The 15,508-nt window shown below is 57.7% G+C and overlaps 2 protein-coding genes across 2 annotated transcripts in view; one reads left to right on the top strand and one right to left on the bottom strand.

Annotated features, from left to right (window-relative positions):
- Positions 1-15,508, top strand: part of MINDY1 (MINDY lysine 48 deubiquitinase 1) — a gene marked incomplete at its 5' end in the record, with an annotated part of 83,908 nt that overhangs the window by 9,274 nt on the left and 59,126 nt on the right.
- Positions 503-14,229, bottom strand: SETDB1 (SET domain bifurcated histone lysine methyltransferase 1). Its single transcript, XM_079329652.1, is given in 22 exon segments — positions 503-1,127; positions 1,588-1,676; positions 2,088-2,293; positions 2,549-2,702; positions 3,190-3,322; positions 3,417-3,445; positions 3,921-4,155; positions 4,157-4,535; positions 5,179-5,348; positions 5,615-5,731; positions 6,068-6,658; positions 7,424-7,582; positions 9,596-9,722; positions 10,167-10,344; positions 10,686-10,876; positions 11,117-11,190; positions 12,081-12,282; positions 12,550-12,720; positions 13,036-13,135; positions 13,255-13,292; positions 13,682-13,848; positions 13,962-14,229. Coding segments are annotated over 22 exon segments (3,840 nt in total). The 5' UTR covers positions 14,174-14,229; the 3' UTR covers positions 503-1,009.

The raw sequence follows: 15,508 nt of genomic DNA, 5'->3' as shown, positions 1-15,508 counted from the left end.
GATCCCTGATTGTCAAATTTCACCTCTTCCATCTGGTTCTCAGGGTGGTTTTTTGAACCCTTTGGATCTGCCTCAGACAAAAAAGAAACCCCAGCCCCACCCCTGGGGCTGTGTGTGGCTGCTGGCCCCGGGGATTTTGGGGATTTTCCGGGCTCCTCTCCCTGCCCAGGTGCTCAGAGCCAGCCTGGGGCTGCCCCAGCTCTCCCCTGACTGCACCTCAGGCCCAGCTCGGGGCTCCCATTCTGGGAGGGCTTTGGAGATGGGCAGGGCACCAGATCTCCTTCCTCAAGAAAATCCCAACCCCTTCTCTGTGATTTTCCCAAGTGGAGGGTTTAAGGAGTGTTTGTTTTGAGGAAAGGTGAAAATCTGGGAGCTCCTTATCCCTTTGCCTGGGTCCATCCACCTCTGGCATTTTTCCTGCAAACCCCACAGAAACAAGGATGATGGCACTGGTTCAACCCTGCTTTTTCAGGGCTCTTTGCTGTGTGTCAAGATCTGGGTGGGTTGTTTTTAATAGAAAAAACACACTTTTATTGCTTTTAGGCAACTAAAAGATTGTTTACAACAGCTCACAGGTGAAGACAGATACTTACTTTTTGTCTTTTTTCACTCGAATTCCATAAATCCTGATTGGTCCAGTCTTCCAGGGATTTCACCATCCTCCCTTTCACTTTAAAGGCCTCGGTCCCAACTGGGAAGCACTTCCTGGGAACACTGAGGAAGTGCTTGCTGCTGGAAAAAGGAGGTGTGTGCCTTAAACTTGGTGGAAAGCTGGAAGAGAGCAGGAACAGCTTCCCTGTTGTCTTGTGGGATAACTGGAGCCTCTGGAAGGTGGGAGAAGGCTCAGAACCACCCCCACGACAGCCCCAGTCCATTCCTGCTCTGTGTCCATCTGTGATTCTCCAGGTGAGCGGGAAAGACAGAGAGAACCTCTTGAGAAGAAACTTTGCCCTCACTGAGGGAAAGCGAGCACCAGGCCTCTGGAGAGGTGGGAGCAGCTCAGAGCAGCTCAGAGCAGCCGGCCCCGGCAGTCGATGGCCCCGCAGCAGCACAGCAGCTCCTTGCCCTCCACGCTGCCAACCTCGTAGTTGTAATCCCAGGTGAGCTCTGTGCCAGCTCTGATGCGCCTGGGGAGGAAACAGAGCACGGGGATGACAAGAGAGAAGAGAGGAAGAGAAGCTGGGTGATAGAAGGAAGCCACACTTCCATGTGAGAGCTCCAGGACCAGGCTGAGGCAGCCAGGGACAAAGGGACAAAGTTCCCTGATGAATCATTCCCATGAAGACTCAAGGAGGAGCACAGAGGCACGTGGCAGGGATTCATCACAACTCAAAGATTTGGGACTAACACAAGAAGGGAAATTGGCTGCCCCAGGTCTCACTCTGCCCTTTGGGAAGGTCTAAAGCTGGTGGACATTGCAGCAGGATCTCCAGCACAAGAGAGAGGATTTCTGACACCATCCTCTGCACAGGAATGGTGGGGAACTGGGAATGGGGTTTCCAGGAGCAGGGAACACCCAGCCCTGCCACGGAGCCAGGTCCCAGCAAACCCAGGAACCCTCAGCCCTCCCAGCACTCCAGGACTCACTTGCTGGCGAAGAAGGCGACCCAGGGGAAGCGAAGGTCGTGGGTGTCCACAAAGACATTCTGCACGAAGAGGTTTGGGGTGCAGCTGTGCTGTAATGGCAACGGGGAAGAGGCTGAGCTGCTGCCCGGGCAGGGAGGCCGAGCTGCCAGCACTGAACAGCCTTTATAAACAAGCAGCATTCCTGCTCTGCCCGCCACGTCCAGAGGAATCCTGCTGCAACAGGCTGCGTGCCCGGGCTGAGTCACAAGACCCACACTGGAAGGTAACGGGCTCTGCGAGCACCGAGACTGTTCCTGCTCCCACCAGGCCACTCAGGAAGGTGCATCACCCTCCCAACCCTGCTCTTTTCCCACTTCTCCCGTTTCCAGCCAGCCGTGGGGAGGAAGAACCCCGCTGAGCTGCCCCCAGCCCCCCGGGCCGCCCCGCTGAGCTGCCCCCAGCCCCCCGGGCCGCCCCGCTGAGCTGCCCCCAGCCCCCTCGGGCCGCCCCCAGCCCCTCACGTTGAGGTAGCGGCCCAGGTTGCCCTCGAGCTTGGCGTCGATGATGTAGCAGTTCTCCTCGCCGTCGTAGAACTGCCGCGTGCTGCGGCGCACGGGCCCCGCGCTCTCGCCCTTGTCCAGCGGCGTGGCCTTGATGGCGATGCCGTGCGTGGACTTGAGGGCGAAGCCCCGCGTGGATTTCACGGCCACCTGTCTCTTGGTGGGACCTGCTGGGAGAGGGGAGCTTCCAGCAGAGCAGCCCGGGGCGCTGCTGTCCCCGAGCCCCTCAGAGCACAACCAGCCCACTGCGAGCCTCGCTGCCGCTTTTCCTGCAACTCCCAAAAATATCTGCGTTTGAGGAGCAGATTTTGCAAAACACGTGGGGAAGGTTCCAGCCTCGGCTGTGGGACACAGCAGGAGCAGCTGCTCCTTCCTGGTGCTTTCCAAGCAAAACTCCCCCTCAGCCCCGGTGTCCCCCTCACCTGACTCGGACGAGGGATTTTTCTTGTCCTCGCCCTCCTCCTCCTCGGAGCCCGAGGAGATGGTCTGGATGTCGTCGCTGTCGTTGGTGCCCGGCGCCTGCCCTGCCCTGTGCTCCCCGTCGCTGTCGGTGCTGCTCGACAGGGTCAGCACGTCCTGGGGACAGCAGCAGCTCCTGCAGTGCAGCCCAGCCTCCCCTCCCCGGGAATGCGGGCAGCTCAGCCCCTCTGCTCCAGGAAACCCTCTGGAAGAGGATCCCACCCCGGACACCACATCCCACACGTCAATGTTTCAAACACCTGGGGGCTGCTAAGTCCTGCTTGAAATCCTGGAGCATTAGGTTCTCAAAAGGAAGGGAGAAGTCCCCAAAAAACAAGGATTGTTCTGCAGCATGGCTTCCCCCAGATGGTTCTGCCAAACAATGGCTCCCAGGTGTGCAAACTAAGGTGCCCAATCTGACCCAAATTCCACACTCTCCTCTTTTCCTGATTATTTAGATCCCCCAAAATCCAAAGGAAATCAACTCCCCTCCAGGAAATCACAGCTACAACCACAAACCCTGTGCTCAACTGGAGCCCAAGGCAGAAAATCAGCCCAGCCAAGGCTCAAGGTGTCAGTGGGGGCTGTTCAGGGTCCCGCTCACCTCGGAGGGGGGCGCTGGGGCCAGGCCCTGCCGGCGGTTCTGCAGCAGCAGCGTCCCACTGATGGGCCTGCGGATGCCCTCCAGCTTGGGGGGACAGGGGTTGTAGCCATATCTCCTGCCCAGGCTGCTCAGCCTGTGGGGCACAAGAGCAGGTCACACCTGATTTCCAGGGAACTGTCCACAGGCCAGGGACCACGGACAGGAAAACACAGTTTAGAGAATCTTACCCAGGAATTTTGGTTGAGTCTTCAGGTTCCTGCAGAGGGGAGAAGCACAGAAGATTGGAGTGTCTCCCTTCTCAAAAACTCTCCTGCCTTCCTGTGGAATTGTTCCCCAAAATGCCAGCCCAGCAGTGAGACACTGCCTGCCCCCATGCTCAGTGTGACACCCAGCATGGAGATGCCCCTCCCTGGGGGACTCCAAGTGCCCTCCCTGGAGCACGGGGTGGACAGGACCACCTCCCTATCCTGCCGTCCCTAGCTGTGTCCCTCAGGTCCCCAGGCAGGAGGATGTTCAGCTCTGCTTGCACTGAGTGATTTCTGTAGCCTCTTGTGCCACAAACTCCCTCCCTGGGAGGGGAAAAGCACCTCCCTGTCCCTCTGGAGAGGCCAGGGGAGCTGAGCACAGGGGACATCCAACATCCCCCTGCACACGCTGCATGGGGAGACTAGCCACTGCAGCAGGAGCACATCCCTGCCTTCACCTCTCCCATTCCCCCATCTCTCCCTCACCTCCTTCTTGGCTGCCTTTGCCTCCCCGTTGAGATCTCCTGGCGTGGCAGCGCCGCCCTTCTCCTTGTCGGCAGGGATCTCCATCTTCACGGCCTTGGGCTCGCCCCCTTCGCCAGGCCTGAGGGAGGAGGCGCCCTCGCCCTCCTGGAAGCCCTGGGCCACGCTGCTGGAGCTCAGCCACGAGGCCACCTTGTTCTTGGGGGTCTCCTCGGACGCGGGCGGCTTGCAGGGGGGCGGCGGGGGGCTCGTGGTGGCCCGGGGCCCGCGGGAGCTCCTTGGGGGCGGGCTCGGCGGGGCCGGGCTCGCGCTGGCCGCGCGTCTGCCGGCGCGTGGCGTAGCTGCGCAGCACCGAGCTGCTGCTGAAGCTCTCGTCCCTGCAGAAGTTGTCGTCGGAGCTGTCCTCGTTGGACTCCTCCAGCTCCTCCGTGCCCGAGTTCTCCTCGTCGTCGTCGTCGTCCTTGAGGTCCACGCCGCTGTTGTCCGAGGAGCACTTGGCGTCGCTCTCGTAGCCCTCCTTGAAGTTCTCCACGCTCTCGATGTGGTCCAGGTTGGCAAAGTACTCGTCCCCCATCTCCAGCCCCTCTTTGTCAGCAAAGTCGTCTGTCAGGATTTTCCCTGCGGGGGCAGAAAGCCAAGGGTGTGTTTTCTGGGATGACATTCAATTTTATCCTCTCCAGAGCTCGCTGAGGAGAACACGGGGATGACACCAATTTATTCCAAAGCTGGGCTGGGAGAGCACAACACAACTCTGTTTCCTGATGTGACAAAGCCCTGAACCTTATGGTTGAGCTAAAATCAAGATTTTCAGCACAGGGCAGCTCAAGCAGGGCCTTGGAAGGGCTGGAAGAGCAGAGGCAGCAGCTCTGTGGTGCCTGTGGGTGGCCACGTTCCAGAGCCAATGCAGCCCCAGTGCAACTTCTGCATCCCGTGGGCTGCGCCGAGCCCGGCCGGTGTGCTGAGCAGGGGAAGCAGGGCAGGGGTTGGGTCACCCTGGGTCACCCCAGGGCTTGTCTTGTGACACTGGCACTGCCACCACGAGGGCTCTGCAGCGTCTGTGCCAGCGCTGGGTGTGCTCATCAGCTCAGCTTCCACCCCGAGTCCCCAAAACGGGCACGGTAAGAGCTTCACACCCGTCCTGCGGTGCTTTAGAATCTCCAGACCCTTCTCCCTGTGCTCCACCCCTTCCCCAGCTGCATTCCCATCTCTGGCTCCCCCTCTTTCCCCAGCAGAGGTTTCCTCGTGCCAGGTGAGCTCCCACCTGCGTAGATGCAGACAAAGGAGCCCTTGGCGATGTCGTCGAGGCAGCGAATGCCCCAGCCCTTGTTCTGGGTCTTGAAGAGCTGCAGGCGCACCTGGAGGCCGTGCTGCACCAGGCGGTTGGTGCACATGTTCACGTTGCACTTGCACCTCTTGTTGCACTCGTAAACGCTGCAAGAAAGGAGAAGGGTGACAACTCCCAGGACAGAGAAACATCCCAAAGTCTGTGGCTGTTGGCAGTGCTGGGTTATGCACAGACCCCAGAGGAGCAGGCCTGGAGCAACCCTGGCTCAGGGATGGAGCTTCTGCGCACGCTGTGGATGATCCCTCCCAACCCAAACCATCCAAGGATGAACCAAGGGCAGAGGCAGGAGCTCCCATCTGCACTGGGATACCCCGGATCAATCTGGGCTGGTGCTCCTGAGGGCTCTGCTCACCCTGTTGGCAGACATTCCTCCAGCCGCTTGTGCTGGTAGCCTGAGTTGGGGTTGATCTGCCCTCCGGGGGTGCAGCCGCTGGCCTGGATGGTCAGCTGGTGACAGGCACACCTGGATCTGCAGAGAGACACAGGAAAACCTGCGAGTTACACTTTCCACACCAGTCTGGAGACAGGAAAAGAAATCACATCTTCAGGCAGAGATGGGCACAAAGGGTTTGACTTGGAATCAAACCAAGAGCAGTTGTGGATTTCTCATCCCTGGAAGTGTCCAAGGCCAGGTTGGATGAGGCTTGGAGGAGTCCCTGCCCACGTCAGGAGTTGGAATTGGGTGATTTTTAATGAAGCGTGAAACCTGCATAGGTTTAAACCCCGGGGCAGACCCACCCTGGGGTGCTCCCCGCGCACCTCCCACAGCCCAGCGCCGTCCCCTGCCCCAGCAGCAGTCACCTACTTGTCCCTGCAGTCGTCCTTGCAGTCGCAGCCCACCAGGAACTCCCAGCTGGTGTTGATGTACACCCCCTTGCCGGGGATCCTCTCCTTGCTGTAGGCCACCTGCGGCGGCGGCGTGCTGTCGATCTCGTTGACGCACGACAGCGGCACGTCCTCCTTGCCCTTGGTGATGTCGGCGATGTAGTAGTAGGGCTTGTAGGGCTGGAACTTGCGGTCCACCAGCACGTAGGGGTCCAGGCAGAACATCTCCAGGAACAGGAAGTCGCAGTTGGTCTCGAAGAGGTAGCGCTCGATCTCGTGCATGGAGCGCAGGCAGAGCCCGCAGGGCGTCTTGTAGAGCACGTGGAAGCCCATCTTGCGGTTGACGCGGCGCCGCGCCGTCATGCGGCGGAAGTCGTAGAGCAGCGGGATGAGCAGCGGGTTGCGGCTGCGGTACTGGTCGGGGCGCACGGGCCGCACCCGCGACAGGCAGGCGTAGCTGCACACGTGGGGCAGGTAGAAGAGCTTCTCCAGGGGCGCCCGGTACGACGGCTCGCTGGGCACGCGGTCCAGCATGCCGTGGAAGGGCTGCGAGGGGCCGCTGCTGGGAGCGCTGGGGACAGGGGATGGCTTCAGGAAAGCTGGGCAGGTGGGCAGATCACCAGCCAAACCCAGCTCACACTGACCAGCAGGGAGCTGGGCAGGTGGGCAGAGGCTGGACACAGCCAAACGTGGCTCAGACTGGCCAGCAGGGAGCTGGGCAGGTGGGCAGATCACCAGCCAAACCCGGCTCACACTGACCAGCAGGGAGCTGGGCAGGTGGGCAGAGGCTGGACACAGCCAAACGTGGCTCAGACTGGCCAGCAGGGAGCTGGGCAGGTGGGCAGAGGCTGGACACAGCCAAACCTGGCTCACACTGACCAGCAGGGAGCTGGGCAGGTGGGCAGATCACCAGCCAAACCTGGCTCACACTGACCAGCAGGGAGCTGGGCAGGTGGGCAGAGGCTGGACACAGCCAAACCTGGGTCAGACTGGCCAGCAGGGAGCTGGGCAGGTGGGCAGAGGCTGGACACAGCCAAACGTGGCTCAGACTGGCCAGCAGGGAGCTGGGCAGGTGGGCAGAGGCTGGACACAGCCAAACCTGGCTCACACTGACCAGCAGGACCTGGGAGGTCAAGCACTGGTTTCACCATCCCTGTGAGTGCTCAGAACACAAGTGGATGTGACACTTGAGGACAGGGCTCAGCGGAAGCCTTGGCACCCCATGACCTCAGAGGCTTTTCCAGCCCCAGTGACTCCAGCACCGCACGATCTGAGCAGCTGCATCCCCACCCAGCAGCACACACAGTGTGCCCCAGCCCAGGCAGAGCCTGCTCACCGGTGCTGCGGGGCTGGCAGCGCCCTCCCGGCCGCCGGCGCGTCCCCGAGGCCCGGCGAGGACGGGGACGAGTGCCCGGAGCCCACGGAGCCAGGACGGAAGGACGTGCTCTTCTTGGCCACCTGCTTTCTGCTCTGGGCCAGCTGCGTGTCCGAGCACCTGCAGGAGGCAAGGAGAAGCTGGTTTGGAACAGCAGGAAGCAACTGGGAATCAAAGCAACGCTGCTCCATGCAATTCAGGAAGTGAGGGGAATCCCAGCAGTGGCTTTTTTCCTGAAAAGTGTGAAAATCAGCCCATTTCAGGCTGTTTCTGCTACAGCAATCCCACAAGCACTCCGAATTTCAGAACTCAGCTGCAGCTCCAACTGACTTCTGATTTTGAAGTGAGGCAAAGGTACAAGGATGCCCAAGGCCTTAATCCCAGGAAGATGAACAAACCAGGCCATGAAGAAACCCCCAGATTAGCAGAAACCAGAGTTTCCAGAGGCTCAACCAGGCCTGTCTGGGAGGAACAAATCCAGGGGATTCTCTTACAAGGACTAAAGAACAAGATAAGATTGTGCAAGGGAATGTAACAACATCCCTGATGAAAGAGCTACTAAGAGTTCCAAAAGAACAGGTTCTCAATCCGTTTCAGGGGTTTTCAATCAACTGCAGGTTTCCAAACCATTCCAGATTTTCAACCCCTTTACATCAGTATAACAGAAAACCACTCCACACCAGCTGCTGAAGAGGAAAATGGTGACATTACTGGGGAGGAGGAGACAAACGAGAGCTGGAAAGGACGAGAGTTTCTGCCAACAGCTGCCTGAAAGCAAAGTGTTCAAACACATCTCAAAAAGAGGAAAGAATGGGCTTAAACCAGTCAGAAGTGGTGCCAGCACTGACAAGAACTTGAAAGAGGAGAAGAGACGCAGGCTTTCCTCAGAGGAAACAAAACACCAGAGTGAAGAGACTGTTCTTAGTTTTAATAATCTGATCTCCAAGTGTTTGAACCCCACAGAATCCCTGGGACCAGAAGGACACACCAAGCCTGTGCTGCCTCCTGCCCCCGTTCAGGGGCAGCTCAGAATTAAGGGCAGGGAAACAGCTGCACAAAAACCACGTCCTAAAGCCAAGCCCTCTGTGGGGAGAGGAAAGAAATGCTTTCCTGGTAAGCACTGCAAGGCCTGAACGGGAAGGGGTTTGGTGATGGCAGATGGGGCTGCAGGTCCAGCTGGGTTGTCTTTGTGTAGTGACACTGCCCATGGTCCGGGGTGTCCCAGTCCCAGCCCAGCACATGGGGGCCTGCAGGGGTGGGCGCATTCCAGGATCCTTCAGCATCCAAGATCTCTCTGGTGTTACGGAAAAGCTGATGTTCCCGTGTCTTCCACACTCAGATCCTGCTCAGGCCAGCACAGAGGGAACGTTTCCAGGGGTAAACTGGGTTATATTGCACTGCTGCTCGGAGAGGAGCACCCAAGGGCCCCGGTTTGAGCCGGTGCTACACCTGGAAAGCCTGCGGGGAGTAAAGGTTGACCTCCTGCACAGGCTGCTGGCAGCTGGGACACGTGCTGCCCCCCCGGCGCCCCAGCAGCAGGGCACAGTGGCAGCAGAAGACGTGCTGGCAGGGGGCCAGGCGGCCGTAAATCCGGATGGGAAACCCGCAGCGCTGGCAGAACTGAGCCGGGACAGCCCCTCCCGCCCCTAGGAGGTGGGCTCCCCGGTGTCCTCCAGCACGCTCCCTGCAGCAGCCAGCCGAGCTCCTCCTTCCTGCAGGCCTCCTGCAGCCCGTGGCTCCGGGAAGGCGCCCCCCGGGCCGCTGGCAGCTGCTCCCGAGCTCCCAGCGAGGTCAGCGAGCACGCCAATCCACGGGCAGGGACGCAAGGGCCAGCGCCTGGAGCGTGACACGAGGCAGCGATTCAGTTGGGGCAACAGAGGAGCAAAGGTCTCGTTTGGAAAGGCAAGCGCCAAGCTTTAGCCCTGAGGAGGAATGTTTGGCTGGGGGAGTGCTGCTGCTCAGCTCCCGCCCGCAATTATTCATTCATCCGGCAGCTTTCCCCCAAAACCGTGACTAAAGCCACGGAGGAAGGCTGCACCTGAGGGTTCCTCTGCACAGAAAAGTGGTGCCTGAGAGAGCTGAGTGCTGGAGAGAAGCAGGGGTGGAAGGTGCTGAAGTGGCTCTGGTACTTACTCCATCTCTGCAGGCTGAGGGGACGAGGGACGTGCAGCTGGGGGCTGCTCTGGAGCCTTGTACTGGGGACCAGCTCCTGCCAAATCCTGGGTGTACTGGACCACAGGGCCCTTGCTCCTCACAGCACCTGGTGGGGAAGGGGAACAAACAAAGAGTCAATGAGAAAAATCCCTGATGTTATCCCAAGGTGGATGTACGGGCCCCAAAACACCAAACTGTGCCAGGAAGGAACTGAAACAGGGATTTGGGATGAACGGTGAGCTCGGAGCACTGCAACCCCTCCAAAAATTCGGGTCACTTCACCGAAGTGCAGTTTGGTTTTGTGGCATTATTCCATGAGAAAAATCCCACTGGAAATCTAAATCTCCTACGGCAGAGGACAAAAACCCTGGACATCTAAATCTCCTGTGGCAGGGAAAAAGACTTGCTGGAAATCTGAAATCTCCTCTCAGAAGAAACAAAAAACCCAAAACCTAGAAACCTGAAATCTCCAGGAGTTCTGCTAAAAATCCCAAACCCAACCCTCCAGTTAAATCCCAGGATCTAAATGAAACCAAAAGATGGCACTAACCAACGTTGGGACGAGTCCTGGTTTGCCCACTTTGCTTCTTTTCCTGGGTGGAAGCTGTGGAAGTTTTCATGCTGAACATGGGCTCGAGGCGTGTGGAGCCTCGGTAAATCCACTCACAACGTTTGTCCTCGTGGGGCAACGAGAAGGAAGAGTTCACAGTTCCCATGGGAAGAGCTTCCTGAGGTGAGACACAAAGACAGCACAAGGAGACAGCAGTGAGCACTGGCAAACAGCAGAACCACTCACTTGTTTATGTTGGAATCTAACTGGGTAAGAGGGAAAATTTCTTCCTGGAAAGGGTGTTCATGCCCCGACAGGCCAGGGCAGTGGTGGAGTCACTGTCCCTGGGTTTGTCCAAAACCTCTGTGGATGTGGCACTTGGGCACATGGCTCAGGGCCCCAGACACCAAGATCTCAGAGCTTCTTTAACCCAAACATCTCCATGATCAGCAAGGAAAACAGAACTGATCAGATCCCCAGCCCCAACTTTAATGCTAACAGGAGAAGAGAAATTCCTACCAGGAAAAGGATTTTCACCAGACTTCCATCCACTTCCTCCACTCTGGATTTCCACCAGGTGCCCTCCCACTCTGTTTTGATCAGCTGCCCGTTCTTCAGGAGCACCATGGGCCGGTTGGGGTAGGCAGTGATGTATTCCTCAATGAAATCCCGACAGGAAACATCCTCAATGTCCTCCCAGGCTTTCTTCACTGTTTGGAAAGGGACACGTGGCAGAAAGTGAACAGGACAAATCAGAGAGAACATTTAATTCCCTTTTTTTTGTTTTTTTAGGATATCCCAGTTGTATTTCCACTAAGGCAAACCAAGGAGTGATGCCAAGGGCACCCTGGCAATAAACCAGGATTTCAGATGTCTTGAGGCTCAGCAGCAAAAGGGACAGGGCTGGTTTTGGAGCCCAAAGAGCCCCGAGCTGTGCAGGGGTGACTCACGTGGGCGGCACACAGGGTACAGCTCCCACTCCTTCACGTAGGACGCGTAGCCGTCGTCAAAGAAGATCAGGAACCTGGGGACAAGGGAATCAGGAGTGGGAGCTGGACAGAACACGGCCCCACACCTTGGAGTGGGAGTGAAGAAGCTCTACTGCTCCTCCTGGACACATCCCAACCCTGCATGGGGACAGAATAAGAGCTCCAAGCCTCCCTGTGCTCCCACTGCTGCTCAAGCAGCACGATGCCCAGCCAGGCCCTTTCCCGCTGCTCCAAACGCCCTCTGGGCCCCAGGAAAGGAAGATAAAGGAAGAAAAAATGTTTAATTGCTCCTGGTTTCTGCAGGGAAGATGGACAAGGCACTCATATAGTGCCCTGGAGATGTAAAAAAGCTGCAGGATGAGGGATCCACATCATAACCAGGAGAAAAGTTGCAATTTAAATATCAAATTCAGCTAATTTTGTTGTTAAACACGGATGAAATAAAATTCAGCACAATTTACATCACATCCAGGGGGTGAATTCCTTTATCAATCTCTTCAGGAAAACCACAAGCCTTTATTTCAATAGCTCAGAGCAGCCCTGCCCCTTCTTCACTCCCAAAAAAGCTCCAAACCTGCTTTTTCTCCTCCTGAAGAGCTTTGGCAGCACTGCTGCCACTCTGCCCTCCCAGGGCTCCTGTTTCCTCCCACTGTTTCATGCCTCAAGGAGCCCAGACTCAACATCTGGGTGATAATTTGAATAAATTAGCAGATCTAATATCTAACCCAGGGCCATGAACAAGAGTGGAAGCTCCACCCTGAGTTTCAGAGATAAGAAAGATGAAGAAAGTCAGAATTGCATTCCTGGGGAGGGCACAATTCAGTACCTCGAGGGTATTCAAATAAACCCTTTTTTTTTTTTTTGGGGGGCTTAAAACAAAACCAAACAGAGATGGGGGCAGGTGAGCATGGGAAATGAGGAGTACCTCTCTTTGTTCTTGACGTTGGGGGTCTCAGCCACGATCCCAGCATAGAGCCACATCTGATTGCCATCCTTGTACCTGGCCACCACCCTCCTGCCCACGTGGTGCCTCTCGGCACACGGGTGGTAATCGTAGGCAATGTGGTTGCCTGAGAGCAAACTCTTCCCTTTGTTATCAAATTTCACTTTGTACTTCTTGCCAGTACCTGGAAAGACATTTTAAAGCAAACAGGAGATAAATAAAGGGGGAAACAAACAAAAGCTGCGTGATTTCACAGCAGGATTCCAACGCGCCGCTCTGAGATCGTTTATTCAGAATTAACTCAGGGTTCATTAAAAAGCCGTTCAGGATTTGATTTGGAGGGTGAAGCAGTGGAGGTGTGTTGCTCCCACAGTACCTTCCAGGTGACATCAGGTGCTCTGACACCTTTTACTCCAGGTTTCCCCCCAAGCTCCCCGTGCACGGCACGTACCAACCGTCTGGATGGCAATCAACGTCCCCTTGTGCCACGTCTTGGTTCTTTTTTTCCCCAAAATCCTCATGCCCACCTTGAGGTCCCCATCAGTGTTGAGATCATTGCCAGGGGCTGCAGGGACAGGGAGGGGCTGGGCAGTGCCAGCAGGTTCCTGAGGGGGTTGTGCATCTACCAAGGAACAACAGCAGAAAGTCAGTCCTAAATCACCCAAAGCTCCCTTCTCGGCACGCAGCTAGAAGCACAATTCTGAAAGAATTCCTGCTTTCCTTCCCCCCAGGCACCCCAAGTGCCTCCTTTGTTACAGAATGAAAACAGCCTGAAAAAAAGCAGTAATTCAGAATCAATACACCCTAAATTAAAACAGCAGTTTGGGGTCAATCAATACGAGTGGAGATTTCCAGCAGGGAAAGCAGATCATTGTTTTGCCATTTTGGGAAGGAAAGACCCAGGAGCAGGGCACGCAGCCCCTGGAAGCTCCCACACCTTTCTGTGCTTCCTGCAAGGTCGTTTTCTTGTTTACAGCATCCATGAATTTCGCAACATCCCGGGCAGATTTCCTCATGGCAACCATTGCTTCCCGCAGCTGGAGGAAAGAGAAGGGAAACATGCAGAAACTTCAGGTTTTTGCACCTAACACAAGGCTGTGTCTCAGGAAAACCCCCCACATGAGGAAACATCTCTTGCCAGGGCCTCCCCACTCACCAGACTCTGATCCCTGGAGATTCTGGGACTGCTGCTGCCTGTGAGTAAAGAGGAAGCAGTGGTTTAAAACCTTTTCTGTGTAAAAAATCCATCCTAATTAAATCACAGAGAGAAGAAGGAACAAGGAAATGTGCCCATCCCAAATCCCTAACTAACCACCCTAACAAGGCTTTCCCTCAGCCACCTTTTCTAATGTGGCATCATTTGATGGGGAACACAGTGCAGCAGGTGGGCAAAGGGTGAAATCCCAGTGTGGGATTCGGAACACGAGCAGGATGTCTCCTGTCCCACCCCCTGCCCTGCTGGGCAATCCCAGTGTGGGATGTGGAACAGGAGCAGCATGTCCCCTGCCCTGCTGGTAAATCCCAGCGTGGGGTGTGGAACAGGAGCAGCATGTCCCCTGTCCCCTGCCCTGCCGGACCTGCACTGCGCCTCCAGCCCGAGTCCACGCTCATGACGTCGTCGTCCTCCTCGTCGGGGATCTCGATGACCTCGGCGGCGGCGGGCGCCTCGTCCTCGGAGCTGCTGTCCCGGTACCGCAGCCCCATCATGCAGTACAGCTCCTTGGCCAGCGTCTCGCACTTGTCGATGGCCCTGGGGGGAGAGCAGCTGTGCCTGAGTCCCGCGGGGAGCCACCCCAGCCCGCAGGGAGGGAGGGTTGCCAGTGTGCCTCGTTAACCCCGCACGTCCCCCTGCCCGGAATTCACCTCATGGCATCGTCAATGAGCTGGTCAACGTGGGCCACCTCCTCCTCCTTGTGCCTCACGCACTGCTCCAGCTCCTCCAGCTGCTGCTTGCGCTGCCTCACCCACTCGGAATTCTCCACTTCTTTGTCGATGATCTCCTGGAGCTCCTCCATGGAGATCCCCAGCTCCTCCATCACCTCCTGCTGCAGCTCTTTGATGTCCTGGGACTCCATCCCTGCCGCGCCGCAGCGTACCGCAGATGAGGGGAGGGAGTGGAGACGAGCGAGGGGAGGCTGCTGAGGGAAGGCAGGGAGCTCATGGCAGCTCCCCCACTCCTTCCCACCTTCTCCTCACCGTTCTCTGCCCCAACGTCCCCTCACAGTCCCCCATTCCCCTCACAGCCGGCCAGGTCCCCTCAGCACGCCACACAGGCTCCCCCCCACCCTCTCCCAGCCCGGTCCGTCCCTTCCACCCGCTCGGGGTCTCCCGTTCCCCTCAGCCTTCCCCGCCCGCCCCTCACTCACCGCCGCCGCCGCCGCCGCCGCTCCCGGGGAACCGGAGCAGAACCTGGCGCGCCCTCCCGGACGCCGCGCGACGTCACTTCCGGCGCGCGCCGCCCGCGCTGCCGCCCCCTGGCGGCGGGGGGAGAAACCCCTGAGACTCAGGCATTAATTAATACATTAATCAATTAATTAATCTGGCAGCGGGAATTGCGCGCTGTCCCCGGCAGCAGGCGGGAGGCCGGCCGTGCCGCGCAGCGATGCAAACAGCGGGGAAGCCGCGGTTTGTGGCCGTTGGAGCCGTTACTGGGCGCCTCACGGCGGGCGGTCCTGTAACCGCTGCCTCGGAGGGGATTGCAACGGGGGGAATGGGGGTTAATGGGGGAAAATGGGGGGGAATGGGGGTTAATGGGGGGGTAATGGGGGTTAATGGGGGGTAATGGGGGGTAATGGGGGTTAATGGGGGGTAATGGGGGTTAATGGGGGTTAATGGGGGTTAATGGGGGTTAATGGGGGGAAATGGGGGTTAATGGGGGTTAATGGGGGGTAATGGGGCAGGAATGAGGGTTAATGGGGGGTTTATGGGGGAAATGGAGGTTAATGGGGGAGAAAGGGGGCAAATGGGGGGAATGGGAGGGCAATGAGAGGTTAATGGGGGATTAATGGGTAGCAATGAAGCGGTAATTGGTGGGAAATGGGGAGCGATGAGGGGGAATGGGAGGGCAATGAGGGGTTAATGGGGGGGAATGAGGGGTTAATGGGGGGGGAAATGGGGCAATAATGGGGGTTTATAGGAGAAATGGGGGAATGGGGGGGAAAGGGGGGGAATGGGAGGGCAATGAGAGGTTAATGGGGGATTAATGGGTAGCAATGAAGGGGTAATTGGTGGGAAATGGGGGTCCCGGAGGATGGGAGGTGCTGGGGACGCGGCGCTGGGGCCCGGGTGGTGCTGGGGGGCTCTGGGGGGCTCTGGGGCCAGACCCCCCGTGGGGTTTGGGGTCAGTTGACGGGCTCCTCCTGCCAGGTGGAGGTGGGGATGGCGCTGTAGGGATCCAGCACCAGGCGGGC

Source organism: Erithacus rubecula (assembly GCF_903797595.1).
Source record: "Erithacus rubecula genome assembly, contig: SUPER_33_unloc_1, whole genome shotgun sequence".
Classification (NCBI taxonomy): domain Eukaryota; kingdom Metazoa; phylum Chordata; class Aves; order Passeriformes; family Muscicapidae; genus Erithacus; species Erithacus rubecula.
The sequence above is the reverse complement of the archived record's forward strand: the minus strand, read 5'-3'. Positions and strand labels throughout refer to the sequence as shown.